We start from the raw sequence: 22,619 nt of genomic DNA, 5'->3' as shown, positions 1-22,619 counted from the left end.
CTAAACAGTTGAACGCATTGATCCAAACCAACTTGTACATTATTACTGACCTGAAAAAAACTCAGTAGCCTCTAAATGGATGAACGTATTGATCCAAACCAACTTGAAACTTATCTAGAATATACTACACTTTTTACTTTGGCAAGTTTAACTGTTATTGATTTTAATGAATTTTTATTTGGGAAAAAATTCAACAGTTTCTAAATGGTTGAACGTATTGATCCAAAACAACCTATACAATATTCTGCACCTTCGGTATAATAATACATTCTTTATTCTGGCAAGTTTAACTGTTATTGAAGTTTATCAAACTACTAATTGGAATAACTTCCCGAACGGTTGAACGTATCAATCCAAAACAACTTGTACAATATTATGACCCTTCTCTAGAATGTAGAGTCATGGGAAAATGAAAGTACAGCCCCCTATAATTCTATGATTTTATTTATCAGACCCTAAATAACAATTGTGTGGTCCTCACCAATTTCTATAATCAAACAAATAATCTATATTTAAAAATGTTTTTTTCCCCAAAAAGTAAACCAACATTCAGAAACTGGGTGAGAAAAAATAAGTTCACCCTATAATTCAGTAACCACTTTAACAACAATAAGTAAACGGTTTCTGTAGGAGTTTATCAGTCTCTCATATTGTTTTGGAGAAATTTTGGCCCACCCTTCTTTATAATTTGCTTCAGTTGATGTTTGAGCTTCACTGATGTTTGAGGACATTTGTTTATGCACAGCTCTCTTAAGATCGTGCGACAGCATCTCAATGGGGTTGAGGTCTGGACTTTGACTTGGCTATTCCAACACCTTCATTTTTTCCTCTTTAGCCATTCAGATGTCGATCTACTTGTGTGCTTGGGATCATTGTCCTGTTGCATGACCCAATTTTGGCCCAGCTTAAGCTGCTGGACAAATGGCCTCACATTTGTCTCAAGAATATTCTGATATAAATTGGAGTTCATTGTTGTCTCAATATGTGCAAGTTTCCTGGGTCCAGTGGCTGCAAAGAAAGCCCAAATCATCACCCCTCAACCACCATGCCTGACAGTTGGTATGGGGTGTTTGTGGTGATATGCTTTGTTTGGGTTTCACCAAAAATGGTGCTGTGCACAATGACCAAACATCTCCATGTTCTCTTCAGTCCAAATGATATTGTTCGAGAATGTTTGTGGTTTGTTCAGATGCAAAAAAAACTTTTTTTTGCAAAATTTTGTGCTGCCATATCCTTTTTGGAAAGAAGGGGCTTTTTCCTACCCACCCATCTTTTTCAGATCGCCATAGAAATCAGCGTATCAATTACCAGAAAGTAAGAGGTTGTACATTATTGTCTCAGACGTGAATAACAATAATTTACATGTTTAACCTTTTTGAGCCCACTGTTCAAATGCTACTGAAGACAAAAATCGCAATATGCGAATGTCAAACCAACTTTACCACAGTAATCTAAAAAAATATATAAACTAAACTTTATTTAAAAATCTCCATATTCCATTTGACCAGGTAGCCATTTGAGGTGTCTGACTTCTATAAGAAGTTTCAATAAGAAGAGTGACGTCATTTGTTAAATTTAACAAGGAGTGATTTCACGAGAAAATGAACAAAACAATGCAGCCAAATAGTAGCATCTGTGTAGTGGTGTTTCCTTCTCAGAAAGGATTTAAGCAGGAACCTGACAACCCTTAATTCTTATTAATTATCTGTGACATTCTTTTTATTTTCTTCTAATCTGATTATAGTTTTTTTCCTGAAATTGTTGGCCTGTCTTGCAGATATTCCTACCTTACCCCCAGCATCCTTAGATCTATCATGACCCTGGCCATGAATAAGTGATTACTAAAGAAGAAGAACAACAACAACAAGAACAACAACAATATTAATAATCATCATCATCAAATTAATAATAATGACAATAATATCTACTTACAATTGGCTACACTGACATTGAGGGATAGAGAAGAAATACAAATTTTTACAGATATTTTTAAATATTGTAACATTGTATAAATTCTTACATCATTACATTTGTTCAAATTTCAATTACATTGCTAATATTTACTAAAAATCACAAAGGAGGCATTTTTAAAATAACAGAAAGGCCTACTTTTAAGCTGTGTATTAAATTCATCTGTGTATATAATACAAATAAATGGTTTGAACTCTGCTTGATTGCTTCCAGATGAGCAGATTAGCTTTATTTTTTCTCACACATCTTTCCCTTAGCTCTCTTCTCTGGGTTCATGGTTTGGTCTTCTGCAGTTGAGGCTTTAGACATCTGCTTGCCTGCACAGTTCAGTACAGCCTTGAGGGCTATATTGTCCATGTTGAAGGCTGTGACTCCCACATTGGTCACCGACTGGATAGCAGAGTCTGCAGCCTTGCCAGCTTGATTGCCATATCTTAATCACACACAACCAAGACCAGGTCAGAACATACACACTTTTGATTGAGTACGTTAGTGAACATAAGTGGATGTCATTCTCTGTGTCTCTCTTTTTAACACACTAGTCAACTTTGTCTTGTGATTTTGAAATGCATAACACTTGGGTCATGTGAAGGATTAACCTACAAGGAATGCACTTCACAAATATGATGTAGATTAAGTGATTTTTGTGGATAGTTGTCTATTTCTTTAGAAAAAACAGTTCAATTCAATTTTATTTTTATAGCACTTTTAACAATGGACATTGTCACAAAGCAGCTTTACAGAAAGTCTGGTTTTAAAATTTTAATTTATCCCCAATAAGCAAGCCAGAGGCGATAGTGGCAAGGAAAAATTCCCTGAGGAAGAACAGTCAAATTTGGCTTTCTAAGTAATTAATGTGCCAACACGTTGGCCTGGTAACTAGCTAGTAAAATAAAGTAGCAAATAGAAACACCATATGGCCAAAAGTATGTGGACACCTAATCATCACACCCATGTGTGCACATATTCATCTTTTTATCTCAAACCCAGATAGGTGTATAGCAAAAACAAAAAGAATTGGCCTTGCTGTTCCAATACTTTTGGAGAGGACGGTGCACTATATGGCCAATAGTTTGTGGACACCTGACCATCACACCCATATATACATTTGAACATCCCATTCCAGATTTAAACCCCCTTTGCTGTTATATTAACCTCCACTCTTCTTTGTCCATTCAGTCACAAGAGCATTAGTGAGGTCAGGCACTGATGTCAGGCACGGAGGCCTGGGGTGCAGTCAGTGTTCCAGTTGATCACTAAGGTGTTCAGTGGGGTTGAGGTCAGGGCTCTGTGCAGGCAATCGAGTTCTTTCACTCCAACCTTGGCAAAGCCTGTGTTTATGGACCTCACTTTATGTACAGGGGCATTGTCATGCTGGAACAGGTTTGGGCTCCTTAGTTCCAGTGAAGGGAAACTGTAATGCTACAGCATACACAGACATTCTATATAATTGTGTGCTTCCAACTTTGTGGCAACATTTTGGGGAAGAACCACATATGGCTGTGATGGTCAGGTGTCCACAAATTTTGGCCATATATTGTATATTATAAGTTAGAATTACTCCTGAAATGGTTGGGGGAAAGTTGACAAGGGCATGTCATAAACAGTATTTTAACACAGCCATGGTATCCTGGAATTGGACACACTAAAATGGCAGTCATGTATGGACAGACAAAAAACAATAAATGCATTTAATTCATGAGTCATAAGTCATACTGGTGTTGAAACAAAACAAGGTCATAATGGATCCTTACAAAGAAAAATGCTGTGTGATGCTGAGTGAAAGTCAATAGTGGAATAATAAGAGGAACCAAACAGATGTGTATTCATTTTGTTTATTGCACTTGACTTACAGCAGGGGCTCCACAGTAAAAACTGGCACCTGTTGAGTAACCTTTGAATGGCAAAATGTACCGGACAATAAGGCACTTAAAAGCAGTGTTAGTCATGAATGATTCAGTCTACAGAATTTTTTCAATTGGTGTTATTTCCAGCCACCAGTTAAATGTTGCTAGGGGAATCCAGGATGCATTCTAACCCCCTAAATCTGAAAAGTCAAGAGGAAACAGACAGCAAGGATAAAAGCATTTCCCCATCAGCACAACTGAAAATGTTTAAAAGGTTTAATATTTTAGAGGAAAGAGAAGTGGATGAAAAGAGATCAAAAGTGCTTTATGAGAAACTGGCACTAAGATCACCTGATAGTTCCTATAAATAATGGAGAATTACATTAAACAACACCTACTTGTGCTTGACAGTCAGCACTGTCTCAGAGCTTGCACTTTTCCCAATTGTCTTTGCTGCTGTCCCCAGACCTGACCATATGGTTGAGAGACCTAAAGTAAATAAACAGTGAATAAGATTTAAATGCATCATTCATATGGAAAGGAAGAAAAAGCTCTGTGAAAACAGTGATAAATGTGATGATAATAGATAAATTGCTCACCGTTTACGCTACTAGCTGCCACCACTTTGGCTCCAGTCATGTTGGTGCAGGCACCTTTATTACTTTTTAAGGATTCTGGGATCAGTTTGGTGCCATGCTTCTTGACATGTGGTGTTATTTCCTTCCCAACAAGTCCAACCACAGTTGAAAGGCCATTAACTAACAAAGAGACATTAAAATCAACCTAAAACGGGGTAATCCAGGGCATTGGAGGAAAGTGAGACAGAAAACTGTTCAAGTTTAATTTCTGTTCCTTCTGGATACATGTCAAGTCTGAGGCTCAAAAACATCAGTAAATGCTTAGACGCCATTTGCAATGCTTGCATCAACATGCAGTTTTATTGGTTAGCATATTTCCACCTTAGATACAAAAATGATTTGTCACTGTTTAAGTTGCCTTCTAACAGGCACCTAGTCTCCTATCATGTTCACACCTGGCTACCTTAAGTATCTGCATATTGTTTGGGAAATGTGATCTAATTACAATCTAATTACAAACAAGAACTAAACACTGAGCGTAGCAAGGGTGAGATTGGATTGTTTTTTTTTAAGATACTAATATCTATATACAGATCACATTTGAATGTAAGGTGTAAATGGGGCCATAAATTGGTCTGTAATTGTGCAATAATACCTAATAAAGCAAGGCGTTGTGCATGATTGGTTGGGACAGAGCTGTGGAATATTACATCTGTGGTCTATTTCCAAATGCTCTTCAGTGTTAAGCTCTTAACTGTTGAAGTGTTGGTAAAGCTGCTAGTTCTACTACAGATACAGACCCTTTTCAGACTCCATTTCAACACACTGATCAGTAACCTAATGAGTACTGGCTGGGAGCAGAAAAAAACATGACACTTTGTAAGACACGTATTCTGGGACTGGACCTCCATTCTATCATCTTTAGACAGTCCCTGTGTTACAGCAGGGCTCTCTTCATAATCTGTGTACAGACATACTTAATCCAACTTCATTCTTTCTTCATTCCCTGTCACTCAGGCACTTACCCAAAAACCGGCTGACTTTGACAGCTCCCCCTGTAGCCTGCTGGGCTACACGCAGACCTGTGGTGACTCCAGGGCTGACCTCAGCTGGCGTCTCCTCTGGTGTGATGTGTTCGCGTAGCTTGATCGCTCCGTTGTGGATAGCCTTACCCGTGGCCTCTCCTCCCTGCACCAGGCCCCGACTGAGCCATGAAGCCCCTGAACATGTAGAGGAGTTAGCATGTGCAGAAATAAAAAAAAAAAATATATATATATATATATATATATATATATATATATATACACTATATTACCAAAAGTATTCGGTCACCCATCCAAATGATCAGAATCAGGTGTCCTAATCACTTGGCCTGGCCACAGGTGTATAAAATCAAGCACTTAGGCATGCAGACTGTTTTTACAAACATTTGTGAAAGAATGGGCCGCTCTCAGGAGCTCAGTGAATTCCAGCGTGGAACTGTAATAGGATGCCACCTGTGCAACAAATCCAGTCGTCAAATTTCCTCGCTCCTAAATATTCCACAGTCAACTGTCAGCTTTATCATAACAAAATGGAATAGTTTGGGAGCAACAGCAACTCAGCCACGAAGTGGTAGGCCACGTAAACTGACGGAGAGGGGTCAGCGGATGCTGAAGCGCATAGTGCAAAGAGGTCGTCGACTTTCTTCACAGTCAATTGCTACAGAGCTCCAAACTTCATGTGACCTTCAGATTAGCCCAAGTACAGTACGCAGAGAGCTTCATGGAATGGGTTTCCATGGCCGAGCAGCTGCATCCAAGCCACACATCACCAAGTGCAATGCAAAGCGTCGGATGCAGTGGTGTAAAGCACGCCGCCACTGGACTCTAGAGCAGTGGAGATGCGTTCTCTGGAGTGATGAATCACGCTTTTCCATCTGGCAATCTGATGGACGAGTCTGGGTTTGGAGGTTGCCAGGAGAACAGTACATTTCGGACTGCATTGTGCCGAGTGTGAAATTTGGTGGAGGAGGAATTATGGTGTGGGGTTGTTTTTCAGGAGTTGGGCTTGGCCCCTTAGTTCCAGTGAAAGGAACTTTGAATGCTTCAGGATACCAAAACATTTTGGACAATTCCATGCTCCCAACCTTTTGGGAACAGTTTGGAGCAGGCCCCTTCCTCTTCCAACTTGACTGTCCACCAGTGCACAAAGCAAGGTCCATAAAGACATGGATGACAGAGTCTGGTGTGGATGAACTTGACTGGCCTGCACAGAGTCCTGACCTGAACCCGATAGAACACCTTTGGGATGAATTAGAGCGGAGACTGAGAGCCAGGCCTTCTCGACCAACATCAGTGTGTGACCTCACCAATGCGCTTTTGGAAGAATGGTCAAAAATTCCTATAAACACACTCCTCAACCTTGTGGACAGCCTTCCCAGAAGAGTTGAAGCTGTAATAGCTGCAAAAGGTGGACCGACATCATATTGAACCCTATGGGTTAGGAATGGGATGGCACTTAAGTTCATATGTGAGTCAAGGCAGGTGACCGAATACTTTTGGTAATATAGTGTATATATATATATATATATATATATATATATATAGTTATTGTCATACTACAACCAAAATTATGAAGATAATTTATAACAATGCTATTATCATTTTTTTTGTAATAAGACACTGTTTTGTATATCAGGATTTGTTAAAAAGAAAGAGTGTCTCCTAGTGGACTAGATAAATAACTATTTGTAGAGTGTCATTTGGACACACACACACACTGCCCCCTGTTGTTAAATATACGACTCTCCTTGAACATTATCTTGAACATTATCCAGTCCTTCTCTAATGCTTTCTATTTTTTCCCAAGGACTTTAAACATTAAAAACATTTTACATTAAAAAGAAAACCACGCAATGTATTTCCACAGATGCCTGAGCTTCTATTCCATTTATCCTGGTACGATTAATAGCATTTTAGCTTGAGCCTCTCATAACGCCGTATTCTGCTGTGGGTTGTGATCCATATCAGCAGTCTTATTCAGGGATGTCAGGTAGTGGGTTCCCGAGTGGCGTAACAGAAAAGCGTTCACAACCCAGAGATGCCACAGCCATCCATGGCCATACTCTCTCTCCCCTATCAATGTGCGAGGGGGTGGATAGTGCTTTCTTCCAAGTTATAGCATCCTGTGACGCAGCATGAGCAGCAGCTCATGAGAGAGATGTCTAGTAGTGATACAATCTTTAAAAAAAAATTGAAGCAGGTTAAGGCAGCACCAGAATTTGAACTCACAACCTTCCAATCAGTAGTCCAGAGCTTGAACCACTCAGCCACCACAGTTAAGCTCGGTTAATGGGTAAGAGGTCTACAATATTATATCACAAGGCCAGTGACTTACTATTTCAAAATGACCTTGAAGACCAAAAGGTTTTATTGACTTTTTCATAACTGGTTTCTATTCATGGATGCAAACCTGATGTGATGCTCTGTGACATCTTCTCACTCCATCCAGGTAAAATCTTCTCCTCTTTTCCCAAAGCTGTGTCATCTGAAGGATTGACGAGAGCCTCTGTATTCAGGTTAATGTTTCTGCCTGTAGCTTCATCTGCTCCATTATCCTCTGCAGACTTCAGTTGGGTTAAAATCACTTTATTTGTCAGCAGCATGCACATATGCACAAGATATGCACATAATTGGTCTGTAAAGGCTAGTGGAATACGGTACGCATCACTTGCTATACTTTGGATATGCCTTTCCAACTGGCTCTAATGGACATATGTGATATTTGTCTTGGTATTCAGTAAAAGGTAATGCTACGATATATAACCTCAATAACCATAGTTTTCAGTATATCAATATACACTGCTCAAAAAAATTAAAGGAACACTTTTTAATCAGAGTATAGCATCAAGTCAATTAAACTCCTGGGATATTGATCTGGTCAGTTAAGTAGCAGAGGGGGTTGTTAATCAGTTTCAGCTGCTTTGGTGTTAATGAAATTAACAACAGGTGCACTAGATGGGCATCAGTTAGATGACATCCAAAACAGGAATGGTTTTACAGGTGGAGGCCACTGACATTTGTTTCCCTACTCATCTTTTCTGACTGTTTTTCACTAGTTTTGCATTTGGCTAGGGTCAGTGTCACTACTGGTAGCATGAGGCGATACCTGGACACTACAGAGGTTGCACAGGCAGTCCAACTCCTCCAGGATGGCACATCAATATGTGCCATTGCCAGAAGGTTTGCTGTGTCTCCCAGCACAGTCTCAAGAGCATGGAGGAGATTCCAGGAGACAGGGAGTTACTCTAGGAGAGCCGTAGAAGGTCCTTAACCCATCAGCAGGACCGGTATCTGCTCCTTTGTGCAAGGAGGAACAGGATGAGCACTGCCAGAGCCCTACAAAATGACTTCCAGCAGACCACTGGTGTGAATGTCTCTGACCAAACAATCAGAAACAGACTTCATGAGGGTGGCCTGAGGGCCCGACGTCCTCTAGTGGGCCCTGTGCTCACAGCACAGCACCATGCAGCTCGAGAATTGGCAGGTTCACCACTGGCTTCATGTGCTTTTCACAGATGAGAGCAGGTTCACCCTGAGCACATGTGATGGACGTGAAAGGGTCTGGAGAAGCCGTGGAGAACATGATGCTGCCTGTAACATCGTTCAGCATGACCGGTTTGGTGGTGGGTCAGTGATGGTCTGGGGAGCCATATCCATGCAGGGACGCACAGACCTCTACAGGCTAGACAATGGCACCCTGACTGCCATTAGGTATCAGGATAAAATCCCTGGATCCATTGTCAGACCCTACGCTGGTGCAGTGGGTCCTGGCTTTCTCCTGGTGCACAACAATGCCCGGCCTCATGTGGCGAGAGTATGCAGGCAGTTCCTGGAGGATGAAGGAATTGATACCATTGAATGGCCCCCACGCTCGCCTGACCTAAATCCAATAGAACACCTCTGGGACATTGTGTTTCGGTGCATCCGACGCCACCAGGTTGCACCTCAGACTGTCCAGGAGCTCAGTGATGCCCTGGTCCAGATCTGGGAGGAAATACCCCAGGACACCATCCGTCGTCTCATTAGGAGCATGCCCCAAAGTTGTCAGGCATGCATACAAGCACGTGGGGGCCATACAAACTACTGAGCAAAATAGACTAGCCTGCTGCATCATTTTTTCACTTTGATTTTCACGGCGTCTTTGAATTCAAACGATGTGGCATCCTTTCGTCCTAACACATTACCCAGGCCATATCAGTATAGATATCCAGCATGATATTTTTCTCCATTGAGATCTGATGTGTTTTAAAAGTGTTCCTTTAATTTTTTTGAGCAGTATATCTGCATATTACTTTTTCAAAGAGGATGAGTATGAAGTTCTCCCTCATTTAAAGTCGCATTGGCCTAGAAGTACACTGTGTTTTGTATATTGCTATAATTTGGAATGTCTCGACTTTCCGATGACAGCCATCAAACCCTGTTTGAGAATTTAAAAAAATGCCTTGGAACCTTTCCATTCCCTAAAAAACTGCTTCTCAAAGTGGGGCATAGCTAACTTGCTAGCATAGCTAGGAAGCATAGTCAGGGGGTGCATGATTTTTATTTTTGTTACATTTTATTTATTTGTTTGTTTGTTTGTTTGTTTGTTTATTCATTTATCCATTATTCAGCTATTCAGATATCAAAGCTGTTATATTTATGCTTGAGTTTTTTTTAATAATTTGTCTGATCGACTGAATTAAATAAGTTTAATCCTAAACTCAGTAACTCAAAAACAATTAGGCCTGAAATAATATCAGTGTCTTAATATGGATCTAATGTGGTTCTGTCAGTGGAAAGTCCTAGAAAAAACTCTGTGGATCCAATAAATAGCGAGAATATTAGTGTACAAATCTAAATAATGAGGCATATAGGCGAATAATTGGCTTATGCTCATAAAATAACTCTGTAAGGCTTTCTTTTGCTGCAAAATGTTGGAGAACTCCTGCCATAAAACATTAGTGACCAGCCAGAATCAACACTAGAACTAGAACGTTATCCATGGAGCCCCATTTAGTTACAGTTCTAACAGCAGAGGTCATCATGGCTATTGTATTAAAGCCTTAGATTTCATATGCCAAAGGTTAAAGTAGAAGCCTTAGATTGGGCTGTAGTGCTGTGTTACCTGAACTCTGAGCTGCGTAAATACGGAGAGGTGCTCACGAAAACGAGCTCTATCCACTGCAGGCAGCTCTGAGGACAACACAACCCCAACACAGGACCCAGGCACTGCTGCCATGGTATCAGGGAATGTGAACACACCGGTGTCGCTAAGCAGGACTGGCAGGTCCGGAAACAGGGGATAGTGCCAATCACACACCTGCAAACGTAACACAGTTATGGTGTTTACTTCTATCTGTCACTCACACACAAGTTTATTTGAAACTTTGTAATCATCTATAATAACAATAAGCTAGTCTTCAAAGTGAACCATTGAAAAATGATTACATGCTGAACTGAAAGATCAGGTACTCCATTCAGCTGAATGTGCTTTGTATCAGAGGGCTCACATGGAACAAAGCAGTGCTGGGTGACACAGTATTTTGTATGTGTGTGATATTGCTGTTTGTGTTTGTGTGTGTGTGAATGTGAGGATGGGAAGTAGACAGAAAGTGATAGAGACTGCAGATGTCCATTTGTGTATTTGTGTGTGGTACGTTTGTGTGTGTTCTGGATTTGGCTAGTGGCAGTGGACAGCTGGCTTTCAAAAGGGTAAAGTGCCAATACAGCACAATGCCAGAGCCATGGCCACCAGCAAAACAGCAGTAACCCACAGAACAACAAACAGCACCTGGCCCAGAACATTAACTGGCCTGCCCTTAACCTCAATGGTAGAAATTAGCAGCTAGTTGAGCCAAAAATGAGTGTTACAGATAGTGTCACTTAAAAGACACGGATTTGGAAACCATCCAAAAAAAATAAGGTGAAAATGAAACTGCGTGTAGTGATTCTTCTATGAATTAAAATCTCAAAAGCATCCACAGAAAGAATTTTTTTCTGCTCTGTTTCCTGTGTGTTTTAGTTATTGGTAGCTTCTTTCCAGATGCAAAATTAAATCCAATCACAGACAAATGTGGACATTTTCAAGTTTAAATGTGTCTTGAACAGGTAATGGATGCTACATTTGACCTCAGATAAGATAAAACGTTAAAAAGTAAATCTGATTCTACCAGACAACATGAGTCTTAACTGAATTAATAAAACTTAACTGAATATTTAAGAAATGTGTTACCTCAGTTAATTATATGCAGATGAAAATTAAAAAAGAAAAACATAATTAAACTTCTTAATGTTGCTGGTTTCTACTCAAAATATATTAAGCGCTTAATGCCTTAGGTATAATGAAAAAGGCTCCAGAAAGGCTTTGCTCACCTGCAGGTAAGCTAGAGGATGTCTGGTGTCTCTGGAATCATCACTATCATAATGCTGGCTGCTGTTCAGGGTGATGCGCAGGTACCCTGGATATGATGGTGCGCTGACTTGCCCATCTGGCGTAACAAAGAATATCTGCACCCCATGGGGCAAGAAAAAGAGAACACCTTGATGGTGGGAAACCAGCTGTGATGTTGATAGTGAAGGACAGGTCATCTGCTTGCTATGGGAAATAGAAGCATTCCCAGCTGTGCGTTGTGGGGTGTAGGCTGGTGGCAGATCCCAGGGCATATCAGAGGCAATGGCAGGTGAGAGTGGTAGACAGGGAGCTCCACCATAAGGCTTTGAAGCAAGTGTTCTGTCAGTATGGATGCTGGCTGTTCCAAGTGATTTCATCAGGACCTGATAGCAATTCCGGGTCCCGGAGGGTCCTGTGGCTGAGGCGGACTCGAGCGCAGCCAGCCGAGTGTTGATGCTGCTCAGCATTTCATTCACCTTAACTGGAACCTGCTGAGCAACATTCTGGTCAGATGCCATTTCCAGGCACTGGAGGAGATGACGTCTTCCCAGTCGGTACAGGACGATCGCTCTGTCTTTATTTCCCATATTATCCTCCAGAATTCCTGCATTGAGGCATTCCAATGCCTTCTCATAGTGCCGCTTTAGCTTGACAGGATCAGGAGTATCCATATCACAAGACTAGGATGGTTTTAAGAGTGTGATTTCAGGAGAAAAAAAATATGAGGAAATGCACAGACACCCTGCTTAAACAATCCTGTAAACATTCTTAGCTGACATTTATACAAGTCTAACTGAGGACAGATGCACTGATAAGAATGAAGGAAGAAAAGCTACAAATGCTAACACCATCCCTATCATAATTGAATTGAGATGAATATTAAACACAGAAAACCCTTACAAAAGTAAACTACACTGCAACAATTCGTGCCAGCTTGTTCTACCTGAAAGTGGCACATTTGTGTGTGAGAATGCGAAGGTTCCTGCAGACAGATTTAGCACTCTCCAACCCTCCACCCCAACATCATAATAATAATAATAATAATAATAACAATAATAATAATAATAATAATAATAATAATAATAATAATGTCCCTTTCCTTGAGGCTAGGGTAATACACTTATCTTTTACAGTTTTCTATCTTTTACTTGGAATTGTGGATATAATGCACCTTTAGATAGTTTTGAAGGTATAATTGGACCGTGGTTACCTTTTAGAGTAAAGCTTTAAATGTACACTACATGCACCTTTCTAGGTAAAAGATACATACTAAAGCATGAGGGTACGACTACAGCAACGTACAGTTTAGTCTTACCTGAGGGACTGGAACTGAGGTGTATACTGCTACTTTACAGGGCCCAAATAGTCAGAGATTGTAGTGACAAAGGAAGACAACAGGAAGGAGAGTATCTCACTTCTTGCAATGCCACTAGGCCACAGAAAAGCCATCTGATTGTCTGTATAGTCTCTCATGGATGAGTTATATAGAATATAATATATATTATAGAATATAGTATTTTCTGTATTCAGCTTGTTTTTGAAATACTCATTTTTTTTTTTTTTTTTTTTTTTTTTGCTGTGTGCTGCCCCAGACAAGTTAATAACAACCCAAACCCTAAGAATAACTTTATGAAAACAATCTTAATCCTAACCATAACTGCAACCCCACAGCTTAAAGCATTTTTTTATAACAAACAAACAAAAAAGAGCCCCATACTGAACAGGCCAGTGAAATGAGCACTTACTCAGATGGCTCTTGGCTGTTAGAGCTGCATGCTGAAGCTACATGAAGGCGCTGTCTCGGTTTAACGCGCATGAAGAGAGCGCGCGCGGACACCAGCGCCAGAGCCACCGCCGCTAGAGGGCGCCAACGCGTCGCGCTTCTCAGTGGCGGAGAGTCAGTTCACACACAGCGTCAGCGCTGCTACACTGCCAGTCTGAGCAGGTGTTGAATTTTCAACTGGTCTAAGCTGTCTTGCCAGTAATACAGCAAATAGGCTACAACACGTGATACATTTCTGAAAACCTTAAAGTGTTCACTATTTACATGTGAAGGAAAAAATATGTGGCTTATATGTGGCTTACCCTTATGTCAAAACTGACACAAAAACATTTTTAGCTGATTGGTAGTTTGGGGCAGAATGTCTGGGAGGATGACTCACATTTTCATCTTCATGATTAAAAGTGACATGTTTAAAACAATCATTTGCAACAGATTGAGAGCATTCCTCAGACCTTCACTTAGACACAATAGTATAAGTAGAATTGAGTACATATTTCTAAAATTCACTATAAACAGATAAAGTAAAAATCAGTAAAACACCATTAAAAGGTAAGTAATATTTTCTAGTTCATTTCTTGCAGTAGCAGCATAAGTGTGTGTGTGTGTGTGTGTGTATGTGTATATACATATATATATATATATATATATATATATATATATATAGAGAGAGAGAGAGAGAGAGAGAGAGAGAGAGAGAGAGACTGTTCATATTTTAAAGATTGATGTATATGTGTATGTGTAAAAATCTCTGCATACTCAGTAGCGGGCCTGAGTAACATTCTGTACTTCCCGTTCATGTTTTTATGCTTTATACTTCATGTTTTATGCAGCATTTATGCATCCATTATATCCCTTCACTTCATCATTCCTTTCTCTGAATGACTTTATTTCAACACTGTCCCAATCAACTTGTGTTATGTTGTTACAGTAGTACATCTTACGTATATATGCATCATAAATATATGGAATATGTTAGTCATGACAATTTTATAATCTTATTTAAAAAAAAAAAAAACTAGAATATTATTTCTAACAAGCAGGACAAGGGCTTAGCAACCCGGGTTTCAATTTTCACTTATCAGGCCAGAAAATAAATGCTGCCAAGTTACTGTCTGAATACATCTGAAGTCACCCTATTTACCACACTGTAAAAAAAATTGCTGAACAATTGCTGAATTGCTGTTACAACTGAGCTGAAGGTTACAGGTCTTGCCCAACCATGACAGCTTGGAAGCTCTGGTATTTTGAACACACAATCTTCTGATCTATGACTCAGAGCTTTAAGCACAACTACACCACAACTAGCTTGCAGTGATTCAACTACTTCTACCACTGAATTAACACCACTAAAAGATTGCACTGAATCAATGCAGGTCAATGCAGGAATCAATCTTAACCAGTGAACCACTGATGGCTCAGTGTTTAAGATTTCAAGCCACAGATAAGATCATCTGTTCAAATCCCAGCATCATCAAGATGCATTTACTGGGTCGTTCAGCAAGCCCCTTCAGCTCAGCTGTACCCTGTGTCAACCAAAAGAGCAAATGTACTGGGCTGTGTGTTATTTTATACTATGTATGATATTACAGTACTTTACTGTAAATATGTTTTATAGTTGTTTACTGTTTACTTTATTGGCAACCCAGGTTGCCAGTAAATTACTGTAAAATCTGCAGTAAATTTTTTACAGTGCAAACAAATTACCACTTAGCTGACAGGAGACATGGGATCATAAGAAAAATTCAAAACCTTCTCTTCATTTATTTTACAAATTATTAGAAATATGGAAGTTGGATTTTATGGATTATTTTCCATGTATTATATTACTGGGAGTCACATTCAATCAAGCCAGTATTGTGTCCCAAATCACATACTTATGTGCTATTCAAGACTGTTATTGAGAATTAACACTAACTGGGTTTCCTATTACAGGTAGTGTTTGAATTTTAAAAACCTCCTGTAGCCTTCAAACCCACCAAAAGGTCCATTTTTCTGGATTAAACACTTTTGAATAAAGTTAACCCTTGAATGGGTCAGAGATTTTGATTTCAGATGCAGCTCATGACACCATCTAATGGAAAACAGAGCTCATGTTTAACACCACTGGGGATGAAATCTCTCAACATTTTATAGTTCAACTTGGAAACCAAACAGGGATGTTTCAGCACTGACGTACCATCTAGTAAGTGTTGCATTTAATCCTCCAGATACAAGTTGGCACAAGTGAACACTTCTGCACACGCCTGCAAAGTCATGCGTCAAGAATAAACCAGGCTCCTCCGTGTTGTGAGACATCACATTACCCCAGCATTGATTGTTCTCATAACAGCACAACACTTTCCACTAGACTGCTAAGGTAAAGCAAGGACTACACCTTTGGTTTTTAGTCACTTATGTTACCAACATAAAAGGCTCAAATGTTATAGGAGTCCTAAATTGTCAGTTAACACTTTCCTTGTTAAGCTTGAAAAATGAAAGTTTAGTGTTTGAAAGCTTATGCATTTTAAAACAAAATGCAAATTTTAAACACAATGTCATGCTGCTAGGTGGAATGCAATATTTATATGGAAATACAAATTCCACAAAGGGATTTAAATAAAAAATTAAAAAAAAATAAATAAATAAAAGACTAGACTAAAGGAGTGACATGCAACTAGATAGTTGGCTGGCTTTTCAGTCCAGCAAAGCTAGGCAGTTTTAATGCAAGTCAACATTTAGCTACACCAACCTAATGTGTGGTATCAAAGCCCAAACATGCCTTGTTAACTTGGGAGAGTGGTCAAGTAACTGTAGGTAGATGGTAAGCTATAGCTTACCAACACAGTAATAGTAACTTGCTATAGCCATCAGGTGACATGTGCTAGCTACAGCTCATCAGCAGGCTACCCATGTTGAAATGATGCAAACTAACCAACATACACATACAGCAAAAAGGGACCCACTGTAGATATGAATCTAGACTTCCATAAATAGCACTCTACCTTTATTTAACCTCAGCTGTAATTCATACTCACAGGTCATTCACAGATAGACACTAAAACCCTTTGTTTGCAAAAATATTTTCAAAAAAAATATAACACTGGTATGGCAACTTGTTTCATTTATTGAGGAAAAAAAAAAAGCATGATTCTGCAGGACAGTACTAGGGTGGTAATGGGTACAGACAGGTCATACCCAATGCCTGTACAGAGAACAAGTTGCAGCATTTTATTGCCGACTTAAGTCATTATGAACTATGATAAAAATCACATAAAAATTAAAATCAATAGGTTTAAAAAAAAATCTTGACAGCTCATGCAGTATTTACATATGGATGAGCAAGTGCTGCAGGTTCTTGGTTCAAATTCACTGGACATCAATGCAATGGCAAAGTCTCCACTGGTTTAATCAGGGATACACAGCAGTACCTGAAGATAAAGGGCACGGACATTCATATTGCAATAATCCACCAGGTAAAGAGAAACAAGACTACCACAGATGTAAGAAACAACCTCATGCATCACAATGTAGGCATTACAAATCTGCATCATTATGAAAGATACAGTTTGAGTTGCTGAGGGGCAATCATAACTCACTTTGCACTCTTGTACTTCTCATAGATGGCCTGCTGAGGCCGACTTTTTGCAGCCAAGTGGAGCTGATGGAGCTGAATCAGACATGGTGCAATCTCTGCCAGAGTGTAGCCAGTAAAAGCATACAGAGAATCAGGCTGCCAGAAGAAGGGCCAAGGATTATTCAATTAGGGCATAAAATCTCACAAGGGCACACTTACATGAGGTCAGGTAGGGTACTGTACATCAGTTTAGGTTTCATAAGTTCCTGTAGTAACCCAAGACTGCATTTGCAATTTAGCAGAAGAGAGCAAAACCTCACCCATAGGGCTCTGTTGAGAGTGTAGTTTGCCAAACAATAAGCCGCAGCAGCAATCATGGACGGAAGATACTGCAGAAAGGGGTCCACTTCAAGCAAACTCAGTTCTGAAACATACTAAATGGGGGGGTTAAAACAAGTAACTGGGGTTCAAAGCTTAACACTTTCAACACCACATTGGCAAAACTTCAGCAGTTTTACCAAAGCAAGATTTGCAGTTTTAGCACAGACAGTTCCCTCCAAAAGGTACTGCATCAGAAACTGGTGACTTGTTGGTGCGGTCATGTCAAAGGACAGCACTTTGAGCATAAGGTGCTCCATACGCAGGAGCTGCTTTTTGGTGTAGGTGTCATCTGTGATGTAGACAAATTCATCCACCTCTGGAGGATAAATCTCTTCATATTTTCTAAAGAATAGATACAGGTTTTAAACAAAAAATCCCACATGCCACCCCTTTGCAACCATCACACTTCCACTTACGCAGCCAAAAGGATTGCAGCAGTCCCCACAAGCTGAAGTTTCCCTCTGAGAACAGACATGCAGGAGAGGAAGCGGTCCAAGTAATTCACTGCCAGAGACACAGTCTCGGAGCATAGCTTGTATTCCTCAGCAACTTCAACCAACCAGTCAACAAGGATGACCCTCATGCAGCTGGTGATGTCTGGCTGCTTGCTCATGTAACCAGGCTTTGACCTATATCTCAACTGGAAGAAAAACCTGATTAGCCAAGAAAGCATAGATGGGACAGTCCATGGGGTTTAAAATAGCAATTACTGACTTCACTTTCTCGCAGGTGATTATGGATATCATCTGCATACTCAGCAACAGACAAGAAGTCCTCAGAAATGACTGGTTCTTCCTCTGGCAGGGACTGCATAGAAGCATCCAAACTTGAGCCTGCATAGACATACAGTTGAAATTTACAAGGTCTAATCTGAACCAGCCTCATTTTGCAGAGCAACCATAGCTGACCTGAGGTAAAGTCATTAACAGCAGTCAAAATCTGAAGCTCTGAAGGATGAAGAGAAACAGCCGACTGCTCTCCAGTAGGTTTAGCAGCTTGCACCTCAACTGGTTCAGCCACCCTGACACCAATGGCAGAAGAGAGCCGATAAGACAGGGCGTCATTTCCATGGGCAGACACGTTATGCAGTGCTGATCCATGTTTAGCTGGAACACCCTTAAGAAGAATAGGACATATTTAAACCCCTTTATTCATGAACACTCAACACATGGCTGGAGAGATGGAGCCGAGCTTACAACCTTACCTGGTTACTTCTTCTATGGTGATCATTTTCAGTCAAAACACCCAGTACAACCCTTTGGCCAGCCTTTACACGAGGACCATCCACCCTTCCCTGAGCAGAGATGTTCTCCTGGCTGGCGAACGGAGCAAGGCCACTGGAGCTCATCTTCCAAAATGGTCGGGACAAACACCAAGTCTAGAAGCCACTTGGGTTTAATTGCAAGTTCAACCTTTAAATACAAAACAAAGGTTTTCATTTACAGATTAACATTCCTATAAAGTTAGTTATACTTCAAATCAATGTGTGATCATTCATAAACAAGTCCACAGCTAGATGTTGGGAGGTGGCTTGAGAGGCAAAAAGCTGCCAGGTAGAGCAAATAGTGGGCAAGGGAAGAATCTGAAGCATGAGATATGACTAATATGAGTCCAAACTACCATAAACAAACCTGTGAATCCTCTTATATGCAGAGACCAAGCAGCCGATTAAAACACTACTCTAACCCTAACTGCCGCTTTCCAGTCACTTTATAGCTGCAGGTCGGCATTGAGGTCAGTAACTCGACCAATAAAAGCGCATGTGTAAATGGAGAACCTCGGGAAGGTAATCAAGTGCTTGCTCATTTGTGAGGTGTTGCTGATTAATTAAAGAGGCGGAAGCTGGCTATAAAGACGCGTCACATGGCAACGTAACCATAGAAATGATCACTTCCGGATTGAGTTCTGCGATGCTGCAAGTAGCTAAGAGCATGCGCTTCAGGAAGCTCGAGCCTCACTGTAGAATAAACATATTTACTATTTTAATACGCTTTTTGAATATCATTTGCCATTAATATAATTGTAAAAGTATCCTTTACTTTAAAATTACACACATTCCGTGATCATGTTTTTTTCTTTATGTGATTACGGATGTGTAAGATGTATGTGATCAAATATGAAGGTGCATTTCATCGTATTATGCCCTACAACTGCAAATGTGAAAGTAACCTAAAACATATGACCTACAGGTGCAACATAAAACCTCATGCCCTACAGGTGGAAAAATGAACATATCATGTGAGTATGTGATCATACGTGAAAACAAATGTGAAAATAAATTAATCTTGTGAAAAATTAAAAAAAAAAAAAAAAAATACCCATATGCGCTACATGTGGAAAGAAAAAAAAAACCTCATGCCCTACATGTGGAAAAATTAACCTGTCATCATGTGAATATGTGATCACCTGTGAAAAATAAAACCATATGTCTTACATGTAAAAAAAAAAAAAAAAAAAAGTGAAATGTGAAAATACATGAATCATATGGAAAAAATAACAAGTGCACTACTTGTGGAAAACTTAAAATGACATCATGTCAATATGTTACCACGTGATAAATAAAACCACATGAACTACCTGTGAAATATTAGTATGTGAAACTAAATTAATCTTGTGGAAAATTAAAAAAAAAAAAAAGTCTAAAAAGTTTGTGTGACTTTCATGAAAGAGTAACTCAAATATGTCTTTATTCTCCTGCTTGTACTGATGATTTTCTGCTCAACTTTTAAGCAGAAGTCGCAGGACTCTTGACACAGTGTGTGGAAGAAGTTATCCAATCAGGGTTTCCCCAGTGAGAGAGCATTTTAATTAGACTTCAGAGTGGAACCATTCCATTACTGCTGTAATGGATCAGCAGCCTTAGTCATGGTGCCTGTGCTTCACACACACACACACACACACACACACACACACACACTAGCTCCTCTGCTGGCATCACACTTCAACCTCTATCTGTTTAAACCTCATTGAAAGCCCACATGATTTCATTAATTAATTAATTAATTAATTAATGAATAAATATTCAGTACCATAAGGCTCCTGAGTGGTGCAACAGAAAAGCATTCACCCTATTGTTGGGAGATTGCCAGTTGGAGTCTTGACAGTGTTACAGCCATGCAAGGCCAGGTGCCAAAGGAATCAAAATTGACCATGCTCTCTGGGTGGGAGGGATGTAATACTCTCGCTCACCTGTCAATCACAGTGACACTAACCAATCGTGAGCTCACGTATGTGGAAGAGGGCAGATTTCCTCCGAGAGTGTTACACTGCCCTGTTGGGTTGTCTTCATGAGTTTCAGAGGAAACACGTGAACTATTACAACTGAAAGGATCCAAAAGTTGTTCAGCGGACCAGTAAAGAGGTTGAATATGTAAATTTGATTGAATGGCATTTGTCCAGTGTGTTCATGTTTTGCATCCAGTGTTCCCAGGATAGGAACCACAAACACTGACCTGAACACTCTGGCACATACAAAACCCATTGTAAAGAATATTATAAAGTGCAACTCTTTTCTAAAGTAAAAGTTTTTGAACTTATTATAGTTTCTTACCAGAGTTTTCTGTTGGGAGGTTTGAGTTGAGCATTAAATACATACAGATACAAGTAATCATTGTAATATGAAACTGGCCCTTGCGTGCATTTGAGCACTTAATGTACTAATTAAACTATTTGTATGAATTATTGGGGCATAAATGGGAAGCTGTAATGAGCAAAGAAACGATGGGTTCAAGCAGCTGTTTGATTGCTGAGATTAGTTTAAAAAGCTATCTTTGTCCTACATTATGATTGGATAGCTTAGCTTGAGATGTCTTCTTTTTCATTTATTTGTGTTTGTTATATGAAGAATGAAATATAAAGCATGATGCTCTTTCATATATATTTACATATATTTGTAAGAGAATTTATAGAAAGGTCTCAGTAGAAACTGGGTTCCTTCCATTCAATTACCTTGAAGTACTGGGATTGGTCAGCAGTGTAGGCAGAAAGCTTTTCGAAAGCTTTGAATTGTACCTTTTCAAATCTAACACTTGCTAGCAAAACATTTTTGCGATGTCAGCCAGAGTTCTCTTTACAGAGAAACTGTTGTATGCTCCACTGGACATTTATTCTGCAGTTGTGCAGGCTGTGATTTAATGTGATGAAATGTGCTTCTTGAATGTTCCTTACTTATCAGACACCTGGGGAAAACTTCCATTTTCATGATTTCTTATGTCTACACTCTAAATATTGTAGAGAACTGCATATGTCTGAGTGTTTTATGATTGGAATGTGTAATTGAGATTCAGCTGTTGAGTGTGCTGCCAGGCGACTGTGAGAAGGTAATTGTGCCTGTACTGCCACAGACATCCTGCGATCTCTAAGCTTCCGATTACCATGCAGGGAGCAACAGCGCAGAAACATGGCAGCTGGAGGAAGAGAAAAGAGGGCTTCAGAGAAACACAGTGGAAAAGGCAGGGGTGGGCTGGGGTGGGGAGGTTCTGTTACTCTGCCAACATGCTCCGCTGTGTCAAGCTCGACTCCTCGCCACAAGCAATTCATAATCTTGATTGACATGATACCATCTTCTGCGGCAAAGCCTCTTCAAATGCTGCATTCATGTGAAAGTCAGTGAGAGAAACTTGGAGAAAAAAGCACATCCATTAATGGGGCTATAGTTCATTTTTTGTTTTTTATTGTCTTCCTATTACAAATGACGTTAAAACATGCAGAGATTACAATTCAAATTAATTATTGAAATAATGTGATCCAACTGATGATGATAATTGTGATCAAGTGCATCACATGCCTGCAGAAAAGTTCAGAAAGATGAGCTCTGTGATGGACATGTAAGGTGTGTTTACATATCCTTCCTGTCAGTCTTGTTAAAGATACTCTCTTTACCTCCACCCCATCTTTACTGCTCAGAAAAGCAAACATGGCATAATCCAGTGCTAACAGGTGCTAAATGGCTAACATCACAAGACGCTAGGGGATGAATTTTGATGCCTATTTAGCTACATTCCTCTTGGAACAGATCAATGATGCAGATATGAAGATATGCCTTGAGGACATGTTGTTCTCTTTTGCTATTTATGTAAATGGTCTTATCATTG

General features: G+C 39.8%; 2 protein-coding genes across 3 annotated transcripts; both read right to left on the bottom strand.

The window, feature by feature from the left end:
- Positions 1 to 1,452: 1,452 nt before the first annotated feature.
- On the bottom strand, positions 1,453 to 13,697 carry sparta (spartin a). 2 transcript variants are annotated; one of them, XM_026941873.3, is made up of 8 exons: positions 13,555 to 13,697; positions 11,791 to 12,489; positions 10,544 to 10,738; positions 7,850 to 8,003; positions 5,422 to 5,616; positions 4,418 to 4,576; positions 4,217 to 4,307; positions 1,453 to 2,404 (listed from the first exon to the last, which is right to left on the bottom strand). In XM_026941873.3, exons 2-8 carry the CDS (start codon positions 12,478 to 12,480, stop codon positions 2,200 to 2,202), a joined length of 1,689 nt encoding a protein of 562 aa, XP_026797674.3. In that variant the 5' UTR covers positions 12,481 to 12,489; positions 13,555 to 13,697; the 3' UTR covers positions 1,453 to 2,199. The 2 variants fall into 2 exon arrangements, with proteins under 2 accessions (XP_026797674.3, XP_026797676.3); XM_026941875.3 differs by lacking the exon at positions 1,453 to 2,404 and adding an exon at positions 3,791 to 4,018.
- A 2,978-nt stretch (positions 13,698 to 16,675) lies between these two features.
- On the bottom strand, positions 16,676 to 19,314 carry ccna1 (cyclin A1). Its single transcript, XM_026941930.3, has 9 exons — positions 19,158 to 19,314; positions 18,731 to 18,938; positions 18,435 to 18,642; positions 18,241 to 18,359; positions 17,943 to 18,166; positions 17,664 to 17,868; positions 17,466 to 17,579; positions 17,168 to 17,301; positions 16,676 to 16,999 (listed from the first exon to the last, which is right to left on the bottom strand). The coding sequence occupies exons 2-9, from the start codon at positions 18,872 to 18,874 to the stop codon at positions 16,948 to 16,950; spliced, it is 1,200 nt and encodes a 399-aa protein (XP_026797731.1). The 5' UTR covers positions 18,875 to 18,938; positions 19,158 to 19,314; the 3' UTR covers positions 16,676 to 16,947.
- Positions 19,315 to 22,619: the final 3,305 nt, after the last annotated feature.

Source organism: Pangasianodon hypophthalmus, chromosome 17 (genome assembly GCF_027358585.1).
Source record: "Pangasianodon hypophthalmus isolate fPanHyp1 chromosome 17, fPanHyp1.pri, whole genome shotgun sequence".
NCBI classification, from domain to species: Eukaryota; Metazoa; Chordata; class Actinopteri; order Siluriformes; family Pangasiidae; genus Pangasianodon; species Pangasianodon hypophthalmus.
The sequence above is the reverse complement of the archived record's forward strand: the minus strand, read 5'-3'. Positions and strand labels throughout refer to the sequence as shown.